At 42.3% G+C, this 21,962-nt stretch overlaps 1 protein-coding gene and 1 long non-coding RNA gene across 4 annotated transcripts; both read left to right on the top strand.

Moving 5' to 3' along the window:
* The first annotated feature begins 838 nt into the window (after positions 1-838).
* On the top strand, positions 839-21,719 carry SYNM (synemin). Of its 3 annotated transcripts, none has more exons than XM_015639203.3 (4): positions 839-1,707; positions 7,008-7,132; positions 12,876-12,946; positions 14,434-21,719. In XM_015639203.3, the coding sequence occupies exons 1-4, from the start codon at positions 922-924 to the stop codon at positions 18,072-18,074; spliced, it is 4,623 nt and encodes a 1,540-aa protein (XP_015494689.1). In that variant the 5' UTR covers positions 839-921; the 3' UTR covers positions 18,075-21,719. The 3 variants fall into 3 exon arrangements, with proteins under 3 accessions (XP_015494689.1, XP_015494690.1, XP_033372782.1); XM_015639204.2 differs by lacking the exon at positions 839-1,707 and adding an exon at positions 13,385-13,421 and having other exon boundaries at positions 7,018-7,132; XM_033516891.1 differs by lacking the exons at positions 839-1,707; positions 7,008-7,132 and adding an exon at positions 8,968-9,809.
* On the top strand, positions 1,716-3,533 carry LOC107209445. Its single transcript, XR_001523603.2, has 2 exons — positions 1,716-2,412; positions 2,913-3,533. It is a non-coding gene; the product is annotated as an uncharacterized LOC107209445 (long non-coding RNA).
* Positions 21,720-21,962: the final 243 nt, after the last annotated feature.

Raw genomic sequence — 21,962 nt, forward strand, 5'->3', positions numbered from 1 at the left:
GTAGATAATACAGGGTGTGATGCTTCACTGCCTCCTCGCTGAGTTCCAGGCAGTCAATGAAAGGATCCAGCTGGATCCAGCCCTTATATGGTGCAAAATGAGGCCGGGAGAAGCGGGCACAGGGACACGCAGGCCACAAGCGCCTCAGCCCTGAGGTGAGACGTTCTTCTACTGGGAAAAGGCTTATGGTTGTGATACAAGGTCAAAATTGGAGGTGTTCCACTTAAAAGTAGTGTTATGAAGTGGCATTTGACACTTTATATAAACATAAGCTCAGCCACGGTGCAGTAACAGCAGCAGGTGATGGCAAACAGGGTAAATCCAGAAATCTCTCGTGGGGAGCCGAGCACCCGGGGCTGTGCTGGGAGCGCAGGATGAGCCCCAGTGCGGTCCCAGCCGGGAGGAGGATGAGAATGCCAAGGAAGGGGGATCAGGAGAGAAGTGCTGGGAGCTCCCTTAGCACAGCTGGGCTCCTGACTAAACAGGGCTTTGTTCTCCGAGCAGGATTTGACTCCCTGAGTTTGACTTTACTTCCCAAGCCTGGCCTTGAGCCCTGAAGAGGACTCAGCTCCCTGAGCTCGACTTCTCTTCCCGAGCCCTTTGTTCCCTTAGCAGGGCTTTGCTCTCTGGACGAGGCTTTGCTCCCTGTGCGGGATTTGACTCCTTAAACCGGGCTCTGCTCCCTGAGGCGGCCTCAGATTCCCGCGCAGGAATTTGGCGGGAGCCGCCAGGAGCCCGGCAGGGGGCGCCGCGGAGCAGAGGGGCGGGCCCCAGGGCGGGCCCGATGGGCGGGGCATGGGCGGGCTCTGTGTCGAGGGGCGGGGCCTGCTCGGTGCCGCGCACACCCCGCAGCACCCTCGGCAGCCGCGCAGCGTCCGCAGCCCCGGGGCCACCGCGCCCCGACCCCGCGGCCCCGGCAAGATGTGGCGGCGCTGGGAAGCGGGATGGGACGAGAAGAGGGAGCTGCAGGAGCTCAACTCCCGCCTGCGGGTCTTCGTGACCCGCGTGCGGGAGCTGGAGGAAGAGAACCGCTTTCTGGCGCGGGAGCTGGCGGAGCTGCGGGAGCAGGAGCTGATCGGGCTCCGGGTGCCCGAGCAGGAGCTGGCTTGGCTGCGGATGCAGCTGGAAGAGCTGAGCCGGGCGAAGCTGGAAGCGGAGCTGGAGCGGGACGGGCTGCGGCGGGAGCTGGAGGAGCTGCGGGCACTGGGCGCGGAGGTGCTGGGGATGCGGCGGCGCCTGGAGCCCGAGCTGGCCGGGCAGCGGGCGCTGCTGGAGCGGCTGCGGGGCGAGTGCGTGGCTCTGGAGGAGCTGCTGCTGGAGCTGCAGGCCGAGCACGGGCACATGGCAGAGAGGCAGCAGCGGGAGGCGGTGGAGATGCGGGAGCTGCGGCTGAACCTGGCCGCCTTGCCGCCCCCCTTGGCGGGGCTGAGCCTGGAGGAGCTGGAGGAGACCTACGAGATGCTGCTCAGCCAGAGCTGCCGGGAGACCCTGCTGCGCTACCAGGAGCAGATCCAGGTGCTGCAGGAGCAGGAGGCGCAGCGCAGCCGGGAGAACCTGGAGCTGCTGCGGGAGGAGAGCCGGCAGTGCCGGCAGCACCTGGAGGATCTGCACCGCCAGGGCCAGGAGCTGTGCGCGCTGCGGGAGCGGCTGGAGCAGGAGATGCTGGCCCTGCAGGACCGCCACGGCGCCGAGCTGGAGGAGTACCAGGTGGGTGGCACATGGCTCTCGGTCCCGGGACTCTCCCTCTTCCTTCCCGCCCCTCGGTGCCTGTTTTGGGGCTCCCAAACACTCCTCCAGCCACTCGTGTTTTCCCTTCAGTTCGGTCCATCGCGCGATGTGAGCCCGAGTTTCCCATCCCTCCTCCTCGCTCTGCTCCGGGGGGTGCTAAAACCCCTCTGACTCGGCGTGGTCCAGGGCTTGCCCACCCCTCTTTGCCTCCTGTCAGTGGGTTTTCTCCAGGCTGGAAGAAGAGGTGGCCCAGCAGGAGCCTTTTGCTGCTGAGCCCATCTCCATGTGGGGCGAGGAGTCCCTAGGAGCCCCCCGGGGGGTTTGGGGAGAGCTGGGTGTGAATCAAAAGGAGACAGTGACCCTGAGGACATCATCCTGGTGACAGGTGCTCCCTTCCCAACCTGCCCTCGGCAAGTGCCCAAGAGCATGGAGCGGGCACACGGGCTTGCCAGGGATCCTGGCAGGGTTGGCAGGAGCGCTTGGGACGGGGAGCAGTCCCTGGGAGGCAATGAACCTCAGGACACGGCCCTGAGGCTTGAGGGTGGCCTGTCCCAATCAGAGAAATAATCTGAAATTTCTTCCTGTATTACACCTATTCCAGTATGCCTTGAGCCTCGGGAAAAGCTTGCGGTCTCCAGCGTAGTTAAGAAAACTTTTGAGTTGTGTAAAGGCAAGATGTTGGAGGTGGGTGTTGGTGCTGAGGGTGACAGCATCTGCAGCTGAGGATTTGTTTGCTGTCAGGATGATGTTTGGTGCAATGTGCAATTCCCCTGTGCGTGGGAAGGAATCAGCTCCTGCCGGAACAGCGGAGTATCCGCTCATCCAGCTTGGAGTGGAGAGCACATATTAGATCATGCAGCCCATCGATCCATTTCCTGAGGGCAACATTTCTTTTGTTCATTGTTAGACCCTTTATTAACACCCTGCTGCAGCTCGGTGTGTGCCTGAACCCCTTGTGCTTTGTCCAGCTTTGTGTCCAGCAGCCCTGCTAGATTATGGAGGTTTTGGCAACTGGGAAGGGACTGGGACCTGTTGCTGTGTGCATGTCTGGTTTTTGTACTCTGCTAGATTGTTTGGAAGTTGCATAGTTTGCAGATGCTGTGAACTGAGACAGATTAGGTATGTAAGAAGTATTCGGAAAAGCTCTTAACTTTTAATTTATTTTCTTTTTCCATTTTTGACAGGACAGTTCATCCTCACAATCACATATGTAAACATTCCCAAAGCTGTAGAAGATGACATATGTAAATCCCTCATTAATTAAATCTACCTAACAGTCAAAACCAGTAAAGAAGAAAGAAACCTCTTCATTTTTTACATTTTATATTTACAGTTTCTTAGATTTCCAAAACACGGCCTTCTTGCTGTGTAAACTTTTATTAGGGGTTTATAATGAAAGTCATCATTGCTCAAACTGAAAACCTCTAAATATGGAGTAAAGAGAATATTTTGTATAGCTCACTGTCCGTGCCACAAGTTTTTCTTCTAAAGCCAGTGAGAATGGCTTTTATTCAACTTTTTCAGCTCAGCAAGGTGTTTTTAAACCAGTTATCTCTGTATCTGGTTGTATTTTTAAAGAAGTTTCTTTGAAAGAGCAAGTTGAGAAACCCAGTTGTAGATGACAGCAATCTATGGCAGAAGTCAAATAATCAAAATCAATGGATGCCCTTGAATGGTTCTGATGCAGTGCTCCAAAATGGATTGTTATTTTGACACCAACATTGCAGACTTCTCTGTTACTCTTATGAACATTTGGTAACTTTAAAAATAGTTTCAAATCTTAGTAATGCAAGAAGAAGAAAAAAGTCTGTTGAAAATATCTGACAATTTTTGCCAGAAATTGAATATTATCTAGATGTATATTCAAATATGTCATAAGGTTTATTAATTCTGAATGGTCTTATGTTTGGGTTTTAATGAGAATGGGCTTTTTGCAGCTGTCAGTCTCCTGTACATGAGAAATAAAATCTTTTGCTCACATCCAGGAAGAAAAATTATAGAATGCGTAGGAGCAGCTGTTTCAGGTTTTGTTCTTGGGATCAAAGTGGTTTTTTTCTCAGTCATCTTTTACTGGTTGAAGTATGTTCAGCATGGGTTTTAAACTACTCTTTAAAGAGCATCAATTCCATGCTTATTTATTGTAGAGTGTCATGTAGAAATGATATGTATGTACAGATTAAAGTCAAGTTATTATTGTTCATTGCAGCTGCAACGGCAATTAGATTTATTCATATTTTCCATATATCATCCAGTTGCCTTATATGTTCATCTTTGCCTCCTGAACTGCCCTTATCCTCACTGAAGCTTTCAGCAGTGTTAAATAGAAATAAGTATTTGGAGTTATAATGTAGCTGAACCAGGCAGGCAGTAAATCACACACTGGAAATTTTTCACATCCCAAGTGCTAAAGGGATGAACTCAGTAGGTCTCTTACTTCCATCATTTTAGCTGTGTGCTATGAGAATACTGATGCAAAAACTCCTGGTGGTTTGAAACCCCCGAATTATTTGTATGCAAAACCCTCCATGGCCCATCCTGCTGCTCTGAAACGAGGCAGGTATTTCCCACTGATAAGAATGGGTTTAGGATCAGTTCCTGTGTCAGTGTTGTGAGCTCGAGAGGAGAAAACATCTTGTCAAATGCACATTTATTGTCAATATGTCATGTGCCTTTTTCTGTGTACCAGTTTTGAGCCAGCCAAGTGCAGTGTGAGTTCCTCCCCTGCTGAGCCACTGAATGAGCTATGGGATCAGTAAATAGTACCAGATGGCAAGGGCTGGGGCCTGGAATCCTCTATTCCCTCAGTAGGTACAGCTTGGACAACCCAAGTAAATTCTTTCTCCCCTTCTGCCCTTCTAAAATTTCCAAGTGCTGCCTGGAAAGGAAACATCTGAAGAGTGAGGAAACAGTTTCTATTCTGTTCCTTAATCCTATCAGGACATCACTGGGCTTTGGGGGCTGTGATTGATGTGGCTGGGAAACAGACTCTTCCAAGAGAGTCCTGTGTGAAGAAAACACAAGATCTGCCAAGTAGAGGTTACCTTTTGCAAAATGGGTTTATTGGCTCGCAGTCTCCTGAACTTTGATGGATTGGTTTCTGTGTTTTTTGGCGTGCTTGGAGACAGGACTTGAGACCGTTTGTCTTCTGCTTTATGTTTGAGCATCAGTGATGGAGGGCTGGGTGACTGGCTGTCTGCCATCCAGTCTATAGAGTGTCTGCTCCCACTGGAATTAATTCCTTTGGAACTACTGCACAGCTGGCTGAGTTATGTGGCCCCTTATGGTAATCGTTAACTCCAGCTCTTGGATCTCCAGTGCCCTCCAAACCCAGTGGGGAGAATCCAGGTGGACTTCAAGCCCAGACTGGAGAACTTGGGGGTGAGGGGTTGAAGCTCCAGTGTTTCTAGATGGGTTTGAACAGCCCCCATCTTTCAGAGCTCCCCACACTCTGTAGTCCAGTGTAGAAATTTCCTGGATGGGTTTTTCTGGGACTGCAGCATTTTAAAGCTCTTTTAAAAGAATGCATACCCCTGTATAGGTTATTCTGTGTTTAACTGTGGAGGCAAGAAACATCTCAATTTCACTTTTGTATCAGGGATTCTTCTGCTCTGTTTGCTGACTCCTGGTTCTGTTGCACCCTGGCCATTCTTTCTGGGTAGCCTTTTCCTTTTAAAAGCAGGGCCTCATCCTTTTCTTCCCTTCTCACCTCAGGATTTTCCATTGTGTCTGTGCTGTTCTTGAACAAGATTGTTACCTCAGAGCTGCTAAAGATCTGCATGGCCATGGGATGGTGCCTCCACTGGCATCTGCAGGAGGCTGTTGGGGGGTCTGTGGTGCTCTTTCAGATATGATTTGTCTCCTGCTATAAACAGGGAATTTTAAGTACACCGAAGAGTGTAGGCAAGGATCATCACATCAAGGGAAACATCAGTGCAATCATTTAGCAAGAGCTGCAAAGGCAAATGAAGAAAGAGATTAATGTGTTATATAGAGAACTGAACCCTCATGTATAGGCAATTATAGGCAGCTTCCTTCACAGAGCTTTCTTTTTAGTTTTACTTTGAAAACCCCAAAACTATTAACTTTTGACATGCCAGCACTTTATGTTCTTAGTTCTTACTTCTGCCTAGCACATCATGCTGCCACTAAAGCAGAGTCCCCTGCTGTATCTTCATTTTTATGCCATTGTTCATACTGTGATACTGGAGTACTTATTGCCTATAACTGATATATTGTGATTTTTTTAAAACTAAACCATCAGTGCCTTGATATTCCAGTTTGATTGCAGAGCAGTTATCAGGATGAAATCTAAAATATACTGTTGTGAATTCCTATTTAGTGTTGTACATGTGTTTGAGGTTTTGCTCTGTAAATGACATTTCAGAGTTTCTTCGTAGTGCAGAGTGAAGTGAACAAAACAGAACTGGGCCTTTGTTGATATTTAGTTTCTGTCTTCCCAGCCCCCAGAGCAAAGTGCAGTCTGTAGCATATTAGTTACCAAGGTTAGATTTGGTACAAATATATATAGAAATGACAATTCACCCTTCACATGAGAGGGTGATTAAAGCACTTTCTACTCTTTTATTTTCTTCCTCCTGCCATTTAATGTAAATATATATAACCTTATATATTTAGTTGTGTTGTATAATGTCATATATAATTATTGAGATGAAAATGAGCAATCTTTTATCCTTTTTCTGAGCAGCAGTTAGGACAGAGCTGGGTGGACCTCAAAGCAGGTATCCAGATGCTGTAGAAAACTTGAAGGAAGCCCTGGAGTTTCATCTTTTACCTTGTGAGCACTGTGGTAACTTCAGATGCTCAAATTCCAAAACTGGTTTAAACCCACACATCCAAAATACTGATAAGGTTCTCATGGCAAAGCAATTGCTAAAATTTCTGATCTCAAGTGTGATTTAAGCATGTCTTAAAATGACCAAATGAGTCACATGTAAGTCTTATAAAGAAGTGTATTTTCCTTGCTATGTGTGTTTAATAATTTTTGTACAGGGCATCTGACTGGGTTTTGCTGAAATCTTTAACCAGCTTAGTAAGGCATAAAATTAATTTAGCTTAAAACTTGTTTTAGGAGCAATGTATTTCAGTTTGTATATGGGGAGGTCATAGAGGTGATTTCTTCTGGTTTTTTAAGTGATAGAATACTGATGTATTTTTATATCAGTTTTTTTTTTTTTAATTAAAAATTTTATGTTTTAAGGCATTCAAGTGTACAGACTTTTGTGTCCTTTCAAAACTAAAAATAATTTGTTTCTGTCCAGAGAATAATTGACGCCCTGGAAGAAGAAAAGCAGTTCCTGACCATGTCAATCACGGATTACCTGAGGGACTACCAAGAACTCCTGCAGGTGAAAGCAGGCCTCATCCTTGAAATTGAAACCTACAGGTAAGATTTGTGGTCACACTCTATTGTCTAGACAGAGGATAATTTAAATCCCTTTTTATAGATACGGGAGCCCCATTCATCTTCTTTCCAGCATTTAAAATATAAACAGTGACTTTGGGAGACTCAAGGCTCTAAAGCCAATATAATCCATAGGAATCCTATTAACTTGGTACAAATATAGTGGTATGTAAGAAACCTTCTTAGTCTTGATCAAATGGATATCAGATGGATGGCAATTTTTGGGGCAATATTTGGTTATGAGCTGAGGAGACAATATCCCTAAATTGCAATCAATAAAACTCGAGGTTATGTTGTTGCCATCAACTTACATGGCACGTTTCATTGTTTAAGTATGTGACCACCTGCAGCACTGATGGAAGCAGTGAGTTCCCCATCCTTGTTGCAGTTGTAGAATAGTAGGTAGATAGCAGAAAAGTCTGTTTGATTAAGCCCTGGCTTTCTCCATCCTTCATTTGTTATAAAAAACATGTTTAGATGAAGTGTGAGATCAGAGCTAACCACATCTCTGCTAATGAATCTTTAGGACTGTACCTCTCTCTAGCCGCTTAGTTGTGGGGTTGAAAAGCCAGAGTAATTCTCTTGTCTGGATAATCATGATATACATGGCACAAAACTGATTTGGAATGAAAAATATCCTAAATGAATTGAAGGAAGATCCTCCCTTCTTGTAAAGAATGTGGTTTTTTCTACAAATAGCACAATATTTTTAACAAATTTCATTGAGATACTGATCTTCAAATACAGAGAGATGGACTATTCTTATTGAGCAGAGGGATAATTTGCAAAAATTTAATGTCAGGCTACTTCTGTATTTTTTTTTTAAGGAGACTGCCTCTGTCACTACCTTGTCTGCATTGGCTACATTATTAGTATTCAACCTGTGTAAATAGACTGGGTATTTCCAGTTAAATATAATATATGCTTCTGTGTTCTAAAGCATTAATGCTGTGTCCTGAATGTGAACCAGTAAGCCTGGATAAAGATAGCACCCAGCTATTATGAGTGAGGTGTGTGGACTGTCAATCCACTGATGCATATGAGATTTAATTTCCATTGCATAACTGAAAATATGAGAAACTTGAAATAACTTCTGAGTAGCTTGATAAAGAGTAGTGAGCAAAGAATGTCTGTCTTCATGAAAGAGCACCAACAGTCTGTCCAGGGTGCCTTGAGAATGTCTGCAAGGAGGCACAGACCAAGGCTGGTTTCTGGATAAAATCACAGTGTGGGACAAGTAATCTGCAGTCGCTTGATAAGTGACAGTGCCTTGATGTTTGTTGGTGGAGTGGGATCCCTGTGATCCTTGGAAAGCAATAGTGTCTGGAGAATTACTGTGGAAGTAGTAGCCAGTTGTGATCCTTATCTGTGTGTGTTAATTCTGTTAACTTTGCTAAAAAACTTGATTCTTCTGAATTTAATCCCAGCTCTGTTGTTGACTTTCACTGTTGTCGTTAAACTTTCTCCCTTGGTTTATTCATCTGCATAACAGGATTAGCACTGTCACAATAACAGAATTATCAGAGTTGTTTTGATGATTAGTATTCATCCAGAACTAGGAATGATAATGCCCAGATATTCAGTTGTTTGAATACCTTTTAAGCCCATGAAATTCTGGAACTTCTCCAGAGTTGTATCACTGATTATCTGAGCATTATTGGTTTGTCTAAGGATTCCCTGCCCTGGTTAATGAAAGGAGAACAATTCAGCATCACTTGCAGTGCGTTTGTTCTCCAGTTAAGAAGCTCTTTAATCCGTAGGGTTTCTTCATCTGATGGATCTGAATGCAACTTGTCTCACTGATGGCCTTGGCAAGGCAGATGTCAGTGGAAAAATGAGCATCTGCCCACTAAAGATGATCTGCAGATGAAAACAAGAGAATGGGCCTTGCTACAGAGAAAAAAAACACGTGAATGCCAGCAAACAAAATTCTTTTAAAATATCAAAAACTGAACAATTATTGTTTTGTGTTTTTACATTTATGCAGTTTTACTTATTCCTCTTTTCTTCCTTTATTCAAGAAAATAGTTCCTTCCTTCTTGTGTGTCTCTACCAACCCTGTTATGAGAGGGGAGCCAGTCAGTGAGATTAAGTAGGAGAAATCTGGACTGCTCACTCATGTACTTTTTCAAATCCTGTTCCTCTCCCAGGTCTTTCTACCTGCAAAAAAAGGGCACGTGAATGCAGCTTCGGTTGGTTTTCACAGAGCTTGCTGGCATATACCCTTGCTTATGCATACTGGAAACAAAAGGCCCCTATTCACACTCAGTCCAACATCCTGAACTTTCCATGGAGATGTTCCCAAGAAGGCCCTGACATTTCCTTTCCTTCTGGCCTTATAGGTTAAGGGTGTGGTAGCTGGTCTTGGAGCCTTCTTTGTGCCTCCCACCCTGTGTTTTCTCTGTTTTACAACTCCTACAGTTCTGTTACAAGTCAGGTCTTTCCATTAGTCACCATTGCCCCTGGAGTGGGAAGAAGGATCACTGTTGCAAGAAACACCCTTCCTTATGGTCTGAGTGTATTTCCTCTCTGACTCTGCTCACCCTTCCTGCTCTGGGAGCCGAGATTCACTCAGGATGTGGAATATGTGTCTTACATGGCTTTGTGAAGTTACACCGCATGGGAATCTTCATTCCTACACCCTCTTCTCACTGTTGAAGTAAATATTTAGCAAGTGTCTCACAGTTTTGTTCTGTGTTCTTGGAACCTTGCAAAACCACAGCTACTTAGAGCTATGCCTAAGTTTTATTTCCAGAGAGAAGTGGTGAAGTGAGTGGTTTATTCACCCTGTAAAACTCTTGATTTTAAAAGGAGATAGAAAACCTGCCTAGAATCTGAATTACTCTCAGGGCTTTCTCCTTAGCTAGCAGAAACTTCTCTTCACACAGCAGAGGCTGCCCAGAGCCTGTACCAATAGGTTCAGGAGGTTTTCTGGCATCTCTGAAGTATTTTGTTGTTGAAGGGTAAAATGTTTCACTTTGAGATTCAAGTGCTGTGCAGTTTTTCTGTTCAGGTACCACTCTGCATTCTGAAGCAACAAAAGCTACACAACTTTTTTCTTATTTCCATATCATTGTTAGAATCTCTGAATACACTTGTCAGGTGGACTTTCCAGTTGTGTTCTTCCATCAACACTTCTGACCCTTTCCATGCTTTCCTCTCACAAAATCATCACCAGCATTGAGGTCCTCTGAGCTACTCACCACAGCTTTTCCAGTCAGTCTCATTACTTCCCCTTCATAACTTGTACCATCTAATAGGTTCTACTCCTGTGTGGGTTTTATTTTGAGAATAAGCTGAGTTTTCAACACCTGAGGAGTTTAACCTGCTGTTCTTTACACTCCTCATCCTTCCATCCTGTGATGGAAAAGGGTTATGGAATGATCTTGACCCCCCTCCCTTCCTGGAGATATGGGGTTTTTGTAACTCCTTAGCAAATATCCCGGATAGAGAGGATGAATTTTTATGGCCTGCTGCCCAACTGCCCCATCTGAGATTTTGGGTTTCTGTAGTTGGAACAAAATCATTACTGTCTTGAATGAGCATAATAAAATTTGCACTAGTTCCTTTTGTTCTCTCTCCCCACCCCAACCACTTTATCTCCTCCTCCTTCTTTCATGGACCGGTTGTTTCTGCTGTCATCCAGCACAGGCTGATGAGCATGTCCCTGCTAACTTTAGATAAATGACATTAATAAGGAGATGAGCTAATGGTGCAGTTGGATTATTTTCTGGTAACACTTAAATTTAAGTGTTAACAAAATGGGAGTATATGTCATTTGGGACCTGATTTCCAGGAAGTAGCTGACATGGTTATTTTTTTAGAAGAGTGCTGCTTGGGGCAATGTTTTTTTAAAATTATTATTACTATGAGTACTTAAAAGTTCATACAGTTGAAATTAGTTCCTCAGGCAGTTTAAGTTTAAAAGCAGACCTTACCACCAAGAGCTTATTAGTAGGAAAGGATACAGGGGAATAGAGAAGCAAAATGACTTGATAAACTCAAGCTATGGTCAGGCTTAGAAACACAACCTGAGTTTGCTGGCTCAGTACAGTACACTGCCCTTTCTCATGCCAATTTAGTAAGTTCAGCCAGTTTAACATTTTCTTGGTTTTCTGATAAGCGTGAGGTCATACACATTATGAAGTGTCCAGTAAAATACTGATTTTCTGTCCAGTTTTACAGAGGTTTCAGGAAGCTTTGCCTTTCACTTTCAGTAGTAATACTTCAGATCCAGCTTTTCTGTGGGCTGCTGCCCTTTGCCATATACAGTTACCTCCTGGAACTTATTTTTAGTGACTTCATACGTTGCTGCAGCAACTGAACAACTGTTGTTTTAACAGCAGCCAGAAATCCTTAGCCAAACTCCCCACATTCCTGCTTTCCTTCGTCACGGTTAACGCTTTCACTGCCAGCTCCTGGATGTGTTTCTGCAGCGTCACCACAAGCTTCTCTGGCCTGTCTGTCAGAGCAATTTGTTTGGCACTCACAGCCTTCATCAGATCAGATGTTTGGTCTTGGGAACATTATATGTGTTGAAGGGATCTAATTCCTATGAAGCTTCTCTCAGCATGGAGAAAGATAGATTGCTTTTACTGTGGGTTTTTTCGACTCACAAAATAGAAGGAAAGATGCCCATCTGAGCTTGTTTTAAGTAGTTCTAACCTGGCTTTTCTTCTGGATCTAGACAAATCCATGATGGCAAAGAAAACCTTGCTAATATAATAATAATGATTGCCTGTAGTATATTGCCTATAGTATATTATATATAATATTAATATTTTGCTAATGTGGAAGGGATCAGTCAGGGGAAGTGTGAAATACACATGTGATGCTTAAAACACCTGCTTTGTTAATTTTGACATAAATGTCCAGCAGAGGTGTTTATACCCCAATCCTAAACAGCTTTCATCTCCTGCCCCAGGGAGTCAGAAGCCTTGGCTATCACAGTTCTCCAGCCTTACTCTTGCCAGCTTTGCTGTTGCAGCTGTGTCTTATCAGTGCAGAACATCTGGCATTCCCAAACCCAGAAGTGCTGTAACTGGCTGGTAGAAGCACATGAACCCACCCAAGTTACTGTGCTGCTTGTAACATTCCCTTGCTCAGGGAGAGAACCTGACCTAGCATTTCCAGGCTGCTGCACCAGCATTTCCTGGAAGTATGGGAGCTGCTGCAGAGTCACTGCCAAACAGGAGGGGGGCTGAGGAACAAGGGCAGACAAAGATGTCATTAAAGGAAACCAAGCAGTTTCTGTCACAGAGAATTTTCCTACTCCTTTTTTGTGAAATGTGTTATGCTGATTTCCAATGGAATAGGAGCTAAGAATAGTTAACACTATAAATTTTTTCCTCAACCACTGTGTTTGACAATAGAATTGACTTTCCTTCATTTTGCATCTGCTAAAATGATAGAAGTTGTAAATCCTGCTAACAGTTCGCTTGTATCACACTGCAACACCACCTTTACTATTCTGTTACAAGCAGGAAGGTTGCTGCAAATATTTTTTTCATTTTTGCCTTTTCTTTATAAAACATCTTGCCCAGGGAAGCTGTGGCTGCCCTATCCTTGGAAGTGTTCCAGGGCAGGTTGGATGGGGCTTGAAGCAATCTGGTCTAGTGGATGTGGCAACTGCAGGATAATTATTTCAATTTCTAAGGCTTATAAATGTAAAATATTATGCTTATTGTTCCCAGTATTTTAATGAAATGCCCTTTTTGTTTTGCAGAGCTTTGTTAGAAGGGGAGAGCAAGCAGTGGATTATATGGAGAGAAGAGCATGCAGGGAAATTGCCTCAAGGTAAAATATGAATATTAAAAAATTAATTCTGAATGAAATTAAATATAACTGGAAATTATTATGTTATAGTGTTCCTGAAGTATATTTTTATGGATGTATTGCAAAGTGAATATTAAATTAGTTTTGAGTGTTGATATTTTAAATCAACATATTGCTCTTCTATATGAGATACCTTATAAAATCATGGCTTGAGTGGAGAACATAGGGAGTGATGTTCTGTAGCTCTAAAAAATCTTTGGAAGCCCATAGGTCTTAACAGAGTTTTGAAATATAGAGCAAGGGATGTTTAACAGAACATGCAGTTAAAACCATGGAGTTCATCATCCTGGGGCATTGTGAGTGTTAAAAAGTTCACGTGGGTTTAAAGAGATATTTTAGCAGAGTAACAAAAGAGAAATCAAAGACTTACTAAACATAAAGATACCATTTCTATCTTAGGAGCTGCAAATCTCTGGAGGCTGTGAGAGTATACGAGGGAAGTATCACTGTTTACTTGCCTGTTCTTATACTCTTCCCTATGTATCTACTCTTGGTCCCTGCAAACAGGATTTTAGATAAGATGGACCTTCATTGTGACCATTTTAATTAATAATAGAATTAATCTGGATAATAGTCATGAGTTTAACCATGTGGGGTCATTATTGTAGTTCCAGAAGACATTTGAAGGAAATTCAGCAGGCTCAGGCATAGGCTGCAATGCTCATGCAGATCTGTCTGTGCTGTTAAATTTTGAGCACTGTGCCTGGATCTGGACAGCTCAGTTTAGATCTGGACTAGCCAATACTTCTACAGACAGCACTCAGACATATTCACAGAATAGGAAAGGAATTACAGAAATAATACAGGAGACACTACCAAAAGTCAGGGGAGATGTGATGGCTTTTCAGGAGTGAGGGATGTGAGTGGTGCAGTTCTGGTTGCTCTGTCAGATATTCCTGGCACATTGTATTAATTTCTATAGATAGAGCCTGAAAGGTTCTTTATTTCTCTCCCTTGTTGTGCTTTATTGTGTGGCTATGAAGGGTTGTATTTGTGTTTGCAGTTTCTAGTATGTGGTGGCAGGTGTGCCATTGAATGTCAATAGGAACTAAGAAACTTCAGGCCACTTAGGCTAACGAAGCAAAAAACCCAGCCTATGATATTAACATACATTATTTAATAAGAAGTTGTAAATTAACATCAGTATAAATACAAAAAGTGTAGTTCCTCAGTTAATGCCACAATGCCCAGTACTGCACAAAAGGCAAAATCAGAAAGATCTTGCAACTCAAGGAAAAGCTTTGCTTTCAGCTTTAAAGAGATTTATGCATAGACTTAATTAACAAGCAAAACCTAGAGGAATGCCTTTACAAAGCTCCACTGAAAATGAAGACATTGTTTCTTTCAAAAAACATACTGCATGTTTTCTTAGTTCATGCCCTCTATTTGATAGTATTTTAGATACAAACTATTATTTTAATGCTTGGTCACCTGTGCTCTCTTTGCAGATATTATTAACACTTCATATAACTACACTGATATTTACTCTACTTATCAAGAAAGAAATAGAAATAAAGCTTTGCCCGCTGCCAGGATCACTGACACGAGGCACAGAATGCCAGTGACGAATATCAGCAGTTCTGCACGTTACTCAGCTCGCTCCACACAGGCTGGATCACACACAACAACGGGGGGAAGAACTTTTGGAAGGGACCTACTTGGTTCAGCATATCGCCCTTCAACGACTGTCACAAAGGATGAAAGGATTGTAACAGACCACAAAGAACTAAGAACATTTACTCCAGACTACAGTAGCTGGAGAAGCACTGAAATGCAGCAAAAGAGGATTCCAGAAAGAAAGAAAACAGAAGTTACAACTTCATCCACAGTATCTTTTTCAAAAGAATCGGCACATGCTGAAAGATCAGACAAGGACCACAAGCCTGATGCTGAAAATACAAGAACTAAACCAGGCTTCACTAGATTTCCAGCTTATGAGCTGATTACTAATGCAAAACCATCTAAATATGAAGAAACTATAATTGAAACTCGGACCATACTAAAAGACAAAAGAGGAGACAGCAAACCAACTGATGAGAAGACATCTCTGCTGAAAGAAAAGGATAAGCTGGAGAAACAAACAAAGGATGAGAAAAAGAAAACAGATGAGAGATCTTTTATAGAAGAAAGTGTCGATTTTGGGAGGAAGACAGAGCAGAAAAAATATATCCGTGAAGAAGTTAGCCAGAAGGTAACAGGGAGTGATATTTCTACTCCAAGAACTTTGAAAAGTGAATCAACCAAAAAAGATGCAACTGTGACCTCAGAATCAAGAAGCAAAGATGTCATTGAGGTCCCAATCAGTATTGAAAGGCATGCTCCTGACAAAGGACTGCAGAGACATAAAGAAGTAAGGGTACACGGTGTTAAAACTTCCATAGGAAGAGAAACAGATGACCATGTAACTCAGTCTGCTGAAACTCATCAAGTGAGGATTTCAGAAGCAGAGTCCAGTCTGGAAGGTCAAGAGCAAATTAGGGATGGAAGCCATAAAATGGGAACTCTGCCAACTGAAAACATAGCAGAGAATATTGTTGCTGACATTCTTAAAAGTTTCACACAGTCTTCTAGTTCACAAATGTCAACAGACACCAAAGTGACCTATTTTGATAAGAAAGAACAAGAAGATGAAGGGAAAATAAAGACTGAATTCACAGTGCAGTCTCAAGTTCAAGAAGACATAAATATTTCTGATGAAGGTGACTTAGGACATCTATCAAACCAGGATGTTAGAAAAGTGATTCGAGAGGGCGTTGAGGGAACTCCTTCCAAAGAGGAGATAGAAGATATTGTCCATCATGGCCTGAAAGGAAGCGAGAGTGGAAAGAACGTGTCTGTGAATGTGGAGATTGTAGAGGAGCCACTGGATTACACCACCGATGAAAGGAGTGATTTTTCAACTCCTTTCCAAGTAGAAGAAGTGGAGGATTCATTCCCTGAGAGGGAGAGGCGTTATGGTGAGGAGGAACAAAACATCACTGTCACCTATGAAGATGTCAAAAAGAAGAAACCACGCCATGAGAGTTTTACTCATGTGGAAGAAGTAACCGAGGAAGATGACTCACCTGTTGAACAGAAATATTTTGTATCTGTTCCTGATGATCATCCTATTATTAATGAAAAAGATGATGACTCAGTATATGGGCAAATTCATATTGAAGAAGAATCTACTATTAAATATTCTTGGCAAGATGAATTTTTGCAAGGCACACAAAGTAAGAGAGAGGAAGGTGTGAGCTCCCCAGAAGAAACCTATAAAGTGGTGGGGGAGGAAGCGAGCGCCCATATTTTAAAAGAGCATCCTGAAGGTGAAAGATCCCATGTTGAATCCATTGTTATTGAAAAAGAAATCAAAATTCCTCACGAGTTTCAGACTTCAATAAAAGGGCTTTTATCCAAGGAAACAAAGGACCCTAAACATCAATTGAAGGAAGCTTTGGAGCAGTTGGAGGGCAGTCTCCCAGAAAGTGTGAAAGAGGAGCTCTCTGCCTTAACAAAAGACAACAAAGTTGATGCTAGTAACTTGGCATTTGATATCAAAAAAGTTGATCAGGAGGAGGGGGGCTCAGTGACAATTGTTGCTGAAGTCAATCTGTCCCAGACCCTTAATACTGATGAATTTAATGTAGATCAGCTTGGTGAAGCAATCTCAAGCGAGGAGAAGGCAACAATACACTCCCTGAAGAAAGAGAGCTCAGATAGGAGCAATATAGATATTTCTTCCCACAGTGACAAATACACTCCTTTTGCTGACCAAGAGATCTACAGCTCATCCACAACAAGGCGGACTGGTGGCACCGGCTATCACACCACTGAAAGGGTTGTTTATGACGGTTCGGTTTTGGAAACTGCAGATTATTCAGAGGCCTCTCATTCATCACAATCAGTTGATAACACCAAGTCCCAGAGCAGTGTCAGGGTTGGCCCAGCAGAAGTCCAGAGGTTTGAGCAGGTCCTGTATGAAGGGCCTGGTTCTGAAACGCTGGAGCTCAGTGCTACAGAAGATCTTGTTCAGAGAGAGGGACCATCAGAATTCAGCCAATCTGTGAAGCACTTTAAACTGGGCCCCAAGGAAATCCAAACCACAGAACAAGTAATTTTTACAGGCCCTATTACTACAATTGTAGAAGAGATGGATTCTGGAAATCTTTCTCAGAAGGTTTCAACAGACTTCAGCAGGGCCACGAGACGTGTCACGGTAGGATCAAGGCAAGTGACTGAAGAAGTCTCTTTTGAGGGGTCGGGTTCGGACTCTCTGGCACTCAATAGCTCAGATGGTCTTTCCCAGGCTGAAGGGGCCGTGGATGTCAGCAGATCCATGAGGCACTTCAGGCTGGGCCCACAAGAGGTTCATACTGAGCACGTTATCTTTGAAGGACCCATCTCTGGTAAAGTGGAGGTCAGCAACACGAGGGACTTCTCACAGGCAGAAAGTTCAGTCAGACAAATCCAGCTGGGTCCCCAGGGCTTTATGACAGCTGAAGAAATCATTTACCAGGGGCCTGTCTCCCAGCACACAGAAATCACTGAACTGGAAGACCAGACCCTTTCAGGAGGCTCAAGAGCTTTCAGGCACGTTAAAATAACTCCTGCGGGAGCTCATACTGAGGAAATAATCTTCTCAGGACCCATAGCTGGGGTGGTGGAAGATCTTTCACAAATAGCAGAGTCATCTGAGAGCAGCAGCTCTGTGAAGCATATTAAAGTAGGCTCCAGGGAAACAGCTTACACTTTCCAAATGGATGTTTCCAATCTGGGTGGAATATCTGCAGTGAAGAGTGGAGAACAGCAAGTGGCAACGCTGGTGTCCAACAAGCAAGACCCTTCTGCTGGTCAGCCACAGGTCATTGTTAAAAGTGACCAGCTTGCAGGAAATGAAAGCACAAGAAGTGGCTACGTTCTCTCCAGTTTTTCCCAAGATCAGGGTGAAAAGGTGGTGGAACAGTCATTTTTTGATCAGACTGTGCAATTGCAAAGAACGGTCGACCAAAGGTCAGATACTTCTGAAGAGAAGAAAGTCGCTTTTGTCTACCTGGACCATGAGGAGGAAGATGATGAGGATAATGATAATGATGGACAGTGGTTCTGAAAGGACTCTGTGGTGAAGCCTACACAGCAATTTGTTTATACGTATTTTTTATTATCCTTTTTTTTAAAGAGAAAAAAGGGATGGGGAAATACTCAAGCTATTTAGATTATTAATGGTGGACTGAGAAGTATTGAATTTAAGCCTCTATTCAGCACATTTTATTTTATTGCAAATTTTATTTTTGGGAGAGATCATGCTATTAATATTTTTTTCCTCAGAATTCTGTGTCTAATATTTTCAGATTTTTCCACCCATAGAAACAGGAATTTGCTACTGGGGAATTCAAATGATTCTATTTTTTTTGTTTGTTTTATAGCACATCAACTATTAAATGTGTGCTTGAATAGGACTTTTCAAATTATTGTTTTCTTAATACTGTATTGTACTTGGTTACTGCAATATTACTATGCAATTCTATTTAAATCTCAAGCTACTAACCACAAATTTAACAGAATATGAGACTAACGAGTGGTAGTAGCTGATTTTCAGTTCCATTTCTGTGTACTTATATGCAATACCTAATTAATACATTATAAAAGACAGTTACTATTACAGCTATGAAATTAAATATGATCCTGTAGGATCAAGATAAGCATAGCAAGAATTGCCAAAAGTGACATTATTTGTATAGCTTGAATGCAGTGCAAAAAAGAAAGAGGTAACACTGAGGTAAGAATTTCTTACAGTATTCCAGGTGAGAAATAGTGAATTTTATGGTTAGACAGTAGTATATTTAATATCTCTAAAAAGAAAACAAATTTAAAACTAGACTGGATAGCGTTCCCACTGAGGTAAGGAGAATTCCTTACAGATTCAGTGGCTGTGTACATTAGAAACCTCAACTTATTTTGCAGTTTATGGGTTACCTGATACAAGGTATTGCTAAAGGTAAGTGTGAAGTGTCAAACATGATTACATAGTGCCTAATTTCCTAACACAGTGAAATTGGCTGATATGTGTCCTGTTAGAAGGAAACTTTTACAAATGACATTGATGACACTTATGATCATTGTGTGTCAGCTCATTCCCAGATAATCCTTTGTTTACAAACAAGATGTCCTTTTCAATCACTCCCCCTGCAAACCCAACCTGAGATTTGAATTTATGTTTTTCTTCCTTTTTTTTTTTTTTCTCTGAATGTAACACGTGCCTCAGGCCAAAGTTGCCTTCTACTTAAATTGTTTGCAAATAAGCTAATTTCACTTGATTGCACATTGGTTGAATGAAGGACATCATTTCACTTTATAATTCAGTGACTTTATAAGTTCAGCTTGGAAGCCAGCACAGCACCACTGGCTGGCCTGACCTGGGCAGTGCTGGCAGAAGCAAAAAATAGCAGCCAAAATATTGTCACTGGAGTAAGAAATACCGTACTGGACACGTATGGAAGTAACAAACAGAGGTGAGAAGCTGCTATTTCTGCACACACACACTCACAAACACAAGCACACACTCGCTCACCGTGTCCCACCTCTGCAGAGCAGACACACACCTGGCTCGGGGTGGCTGAGCAGCGCCAGCCCAGCAGGTGCTGGCTCCCAGATTTTTTTTCCTGTGGTTATGTAAGCCTAGTTTTGTGTGTGCTGATCCATATTAGAATCCAGTTAGACTATCTTAGTCTGGCATGACTAGTCACTTTTCAGATTCCTTACTATTAACAGAAGTAGATTTCTCAAAGCTGACTGCTGCTTTATACTATGAACATAAATGCAAAGCTGAGAAGCTCCGTGCTGACTGACATATCCTGCTCTTTCAGATATAGGACAGTTTAATCCATGTGTGCCTTAGTTACTAAGTTTGAAACTGTACAAAGCTATTAATGTTCCAGAGATTAACTCATGAAGTTTGTCTGCACTGCAAAATTTTCTGAATGTTTTCCTCATTTTGCCTGGAACCATTGTTGAAATTGGAAGTTCCACCAACAGTTGGAAAATGAATAGGAAACTGAGTTGTGTAGAAGCATTAAAGGCATGTAATCTAAGTTTATTTATACTGTTCACTGTGTAATAGGTGATATTTTTTTCAAAATTATTCCTGTATGCTCAGAAAAGATCTCGTGCTTCCATTTATAAATAGGATGTTAATTGTTGATCTCATCCTATACTTTTGTTTCCTCAGCTGACTGTATGATTTTAAAGGTGGCAACATCTCTGTGTCTAATAATCATGTATTAGCCAGAATTTTCCAGCTAGATGCCAATAATCAGCTTCTGTACTTCAAGTATCAAATAACTACATGAAGGAAGAAGTCAGGTCTGTAGTAAGCAACAGAGGTAAAAATAATGAGTGTAAGTTTTCTTGAAATTTTATTCCAGACTTACCATTCTCTGTAAAACAGACCCAAGAATATCTGCAGAAAATATATTTAGCAACCAACAAAAAGCTACTTAGGATGTCAAGCCCATTTATTGATACATTGTGGAATCTTTGACAGAGGTGCTCCTTAGGAACAGTGATGCCAAAACTGTTTTTCTTCCCCTGCTGAGAGGATTATACTGTCAGGTGAGGGAATAAAATGAGGAGCAAGTGACTCATAAAATGTAGGTGCCCTCAGCACTGAAGGATTAAAAAAAAAAAAATAAAAATCAGTATTGTTTCCACTGAGGCAACAACAGCTCTTCAGAAATTCCTTTACACGTCACTGTCAGATGCAGTAGGTTATGCCAAGATACATTTCTGTTTTGATAGTCTGGAGCAAAAAAATCTGTTCAGTGTACTTTATTTCTATTTAAGAGCAGGATTTTAATCAATTATTGGGAAGCTAGGTTATTGTAGAGAACTGGAAATGTGCATTTTTTTAGCATGATGTTAAAAAGGGTTTAATATTTCAGGTGCAGTTCCTTTTCATGAAGAAAGGCTGTGAAATCAAAGTTGCCTCATATATAAAGGTTTAACTTTCAAAAAGATTTTAATATGAGCAACCCATTTTCCACTTAATTCTTATTAACCTTGAGACATTTAGACATAATGATAACTTTTGGATAATTCTACTTTCAGACAACAAAGTGTATTTAGGTGGACAGACATATCCAGCAGGCTGTGGCTGCATGTGCAGAACTGGGGCTGTAGGTACAGGAATTACTAGAGAGAGCAAACATAACCTACTCCCTGGTGTACAAACTCACCCAAGGTGATCACTTTCTGCATAAAAATCATATCCTGTGGCTGAGCAGATTGGTGACTTACCCTCAGTCAGCATGCACTTCTGAAGCTTACTCATATTACGCTTTTAATTAAATAGAAATAAAAACTTTACCGCTGTGTTTGGATTAAACAAAACGCTTTTCAAATATAATTAGTATTTTGTGGCGGGTAAAAACTACTTATTTCTATGCTGATATAGATCAGAAGTGGGACACTGTTTTTTTAAATGTGTAAACCACTGATCTAGGAAGCAAATAGAGCATAGAACATAAAGGAAGATGTGTGAGATAGCGAGAGCTCTGTGCTGGCTGATGTTTGTGAACAGCAGGTGTTTCAAAAGACGGTAAGAATGTTGAACCTGGGTTTGTTGATGTCAGATGTGTGAAACTTTGCAGGCAGCTTGTGTTCTGGTCATTTGCAATGAAACTGCGTTTTTTTGTGGTGGTATAAGCTTTGTGATTTTACACTTTTTCACTCTTGAGTATTAAACAATGAAAATCAATGCAGATGTTTCTCTTTCTTCCTGTCTGATGTTTTTAAGGCTGCACTGTCCAAGAAAAAGGACTTAATGTCTGTGAATACCTTGCTCTCAGGCTGGGCTAATTTTGGTTCATAGAATGAATCTAATCTTTCATTCCAGCAGAGATTCACCTCTTTCAGGCTGATAATAGAAATGATGGCAGAACGTGGCATATTCCTTATTCCAACTGCACACAGCATGTGTGGACCAGCAGTGGTTGTGGAG

The sequence above is a fragment of the Parus major genome, chromosome 10, assembly GCF_001522545.3.
Source record: "Parus major isolate Abel chromosome 10, Parus_major1.1, whole genome shotgun sequence".
NCBI classification, from domain to species: domain Eukaryota; kingdom Metazoa; phylum Chordata; class Aves; order Passeriformes; family Paridae; genus Parus; species Parus major.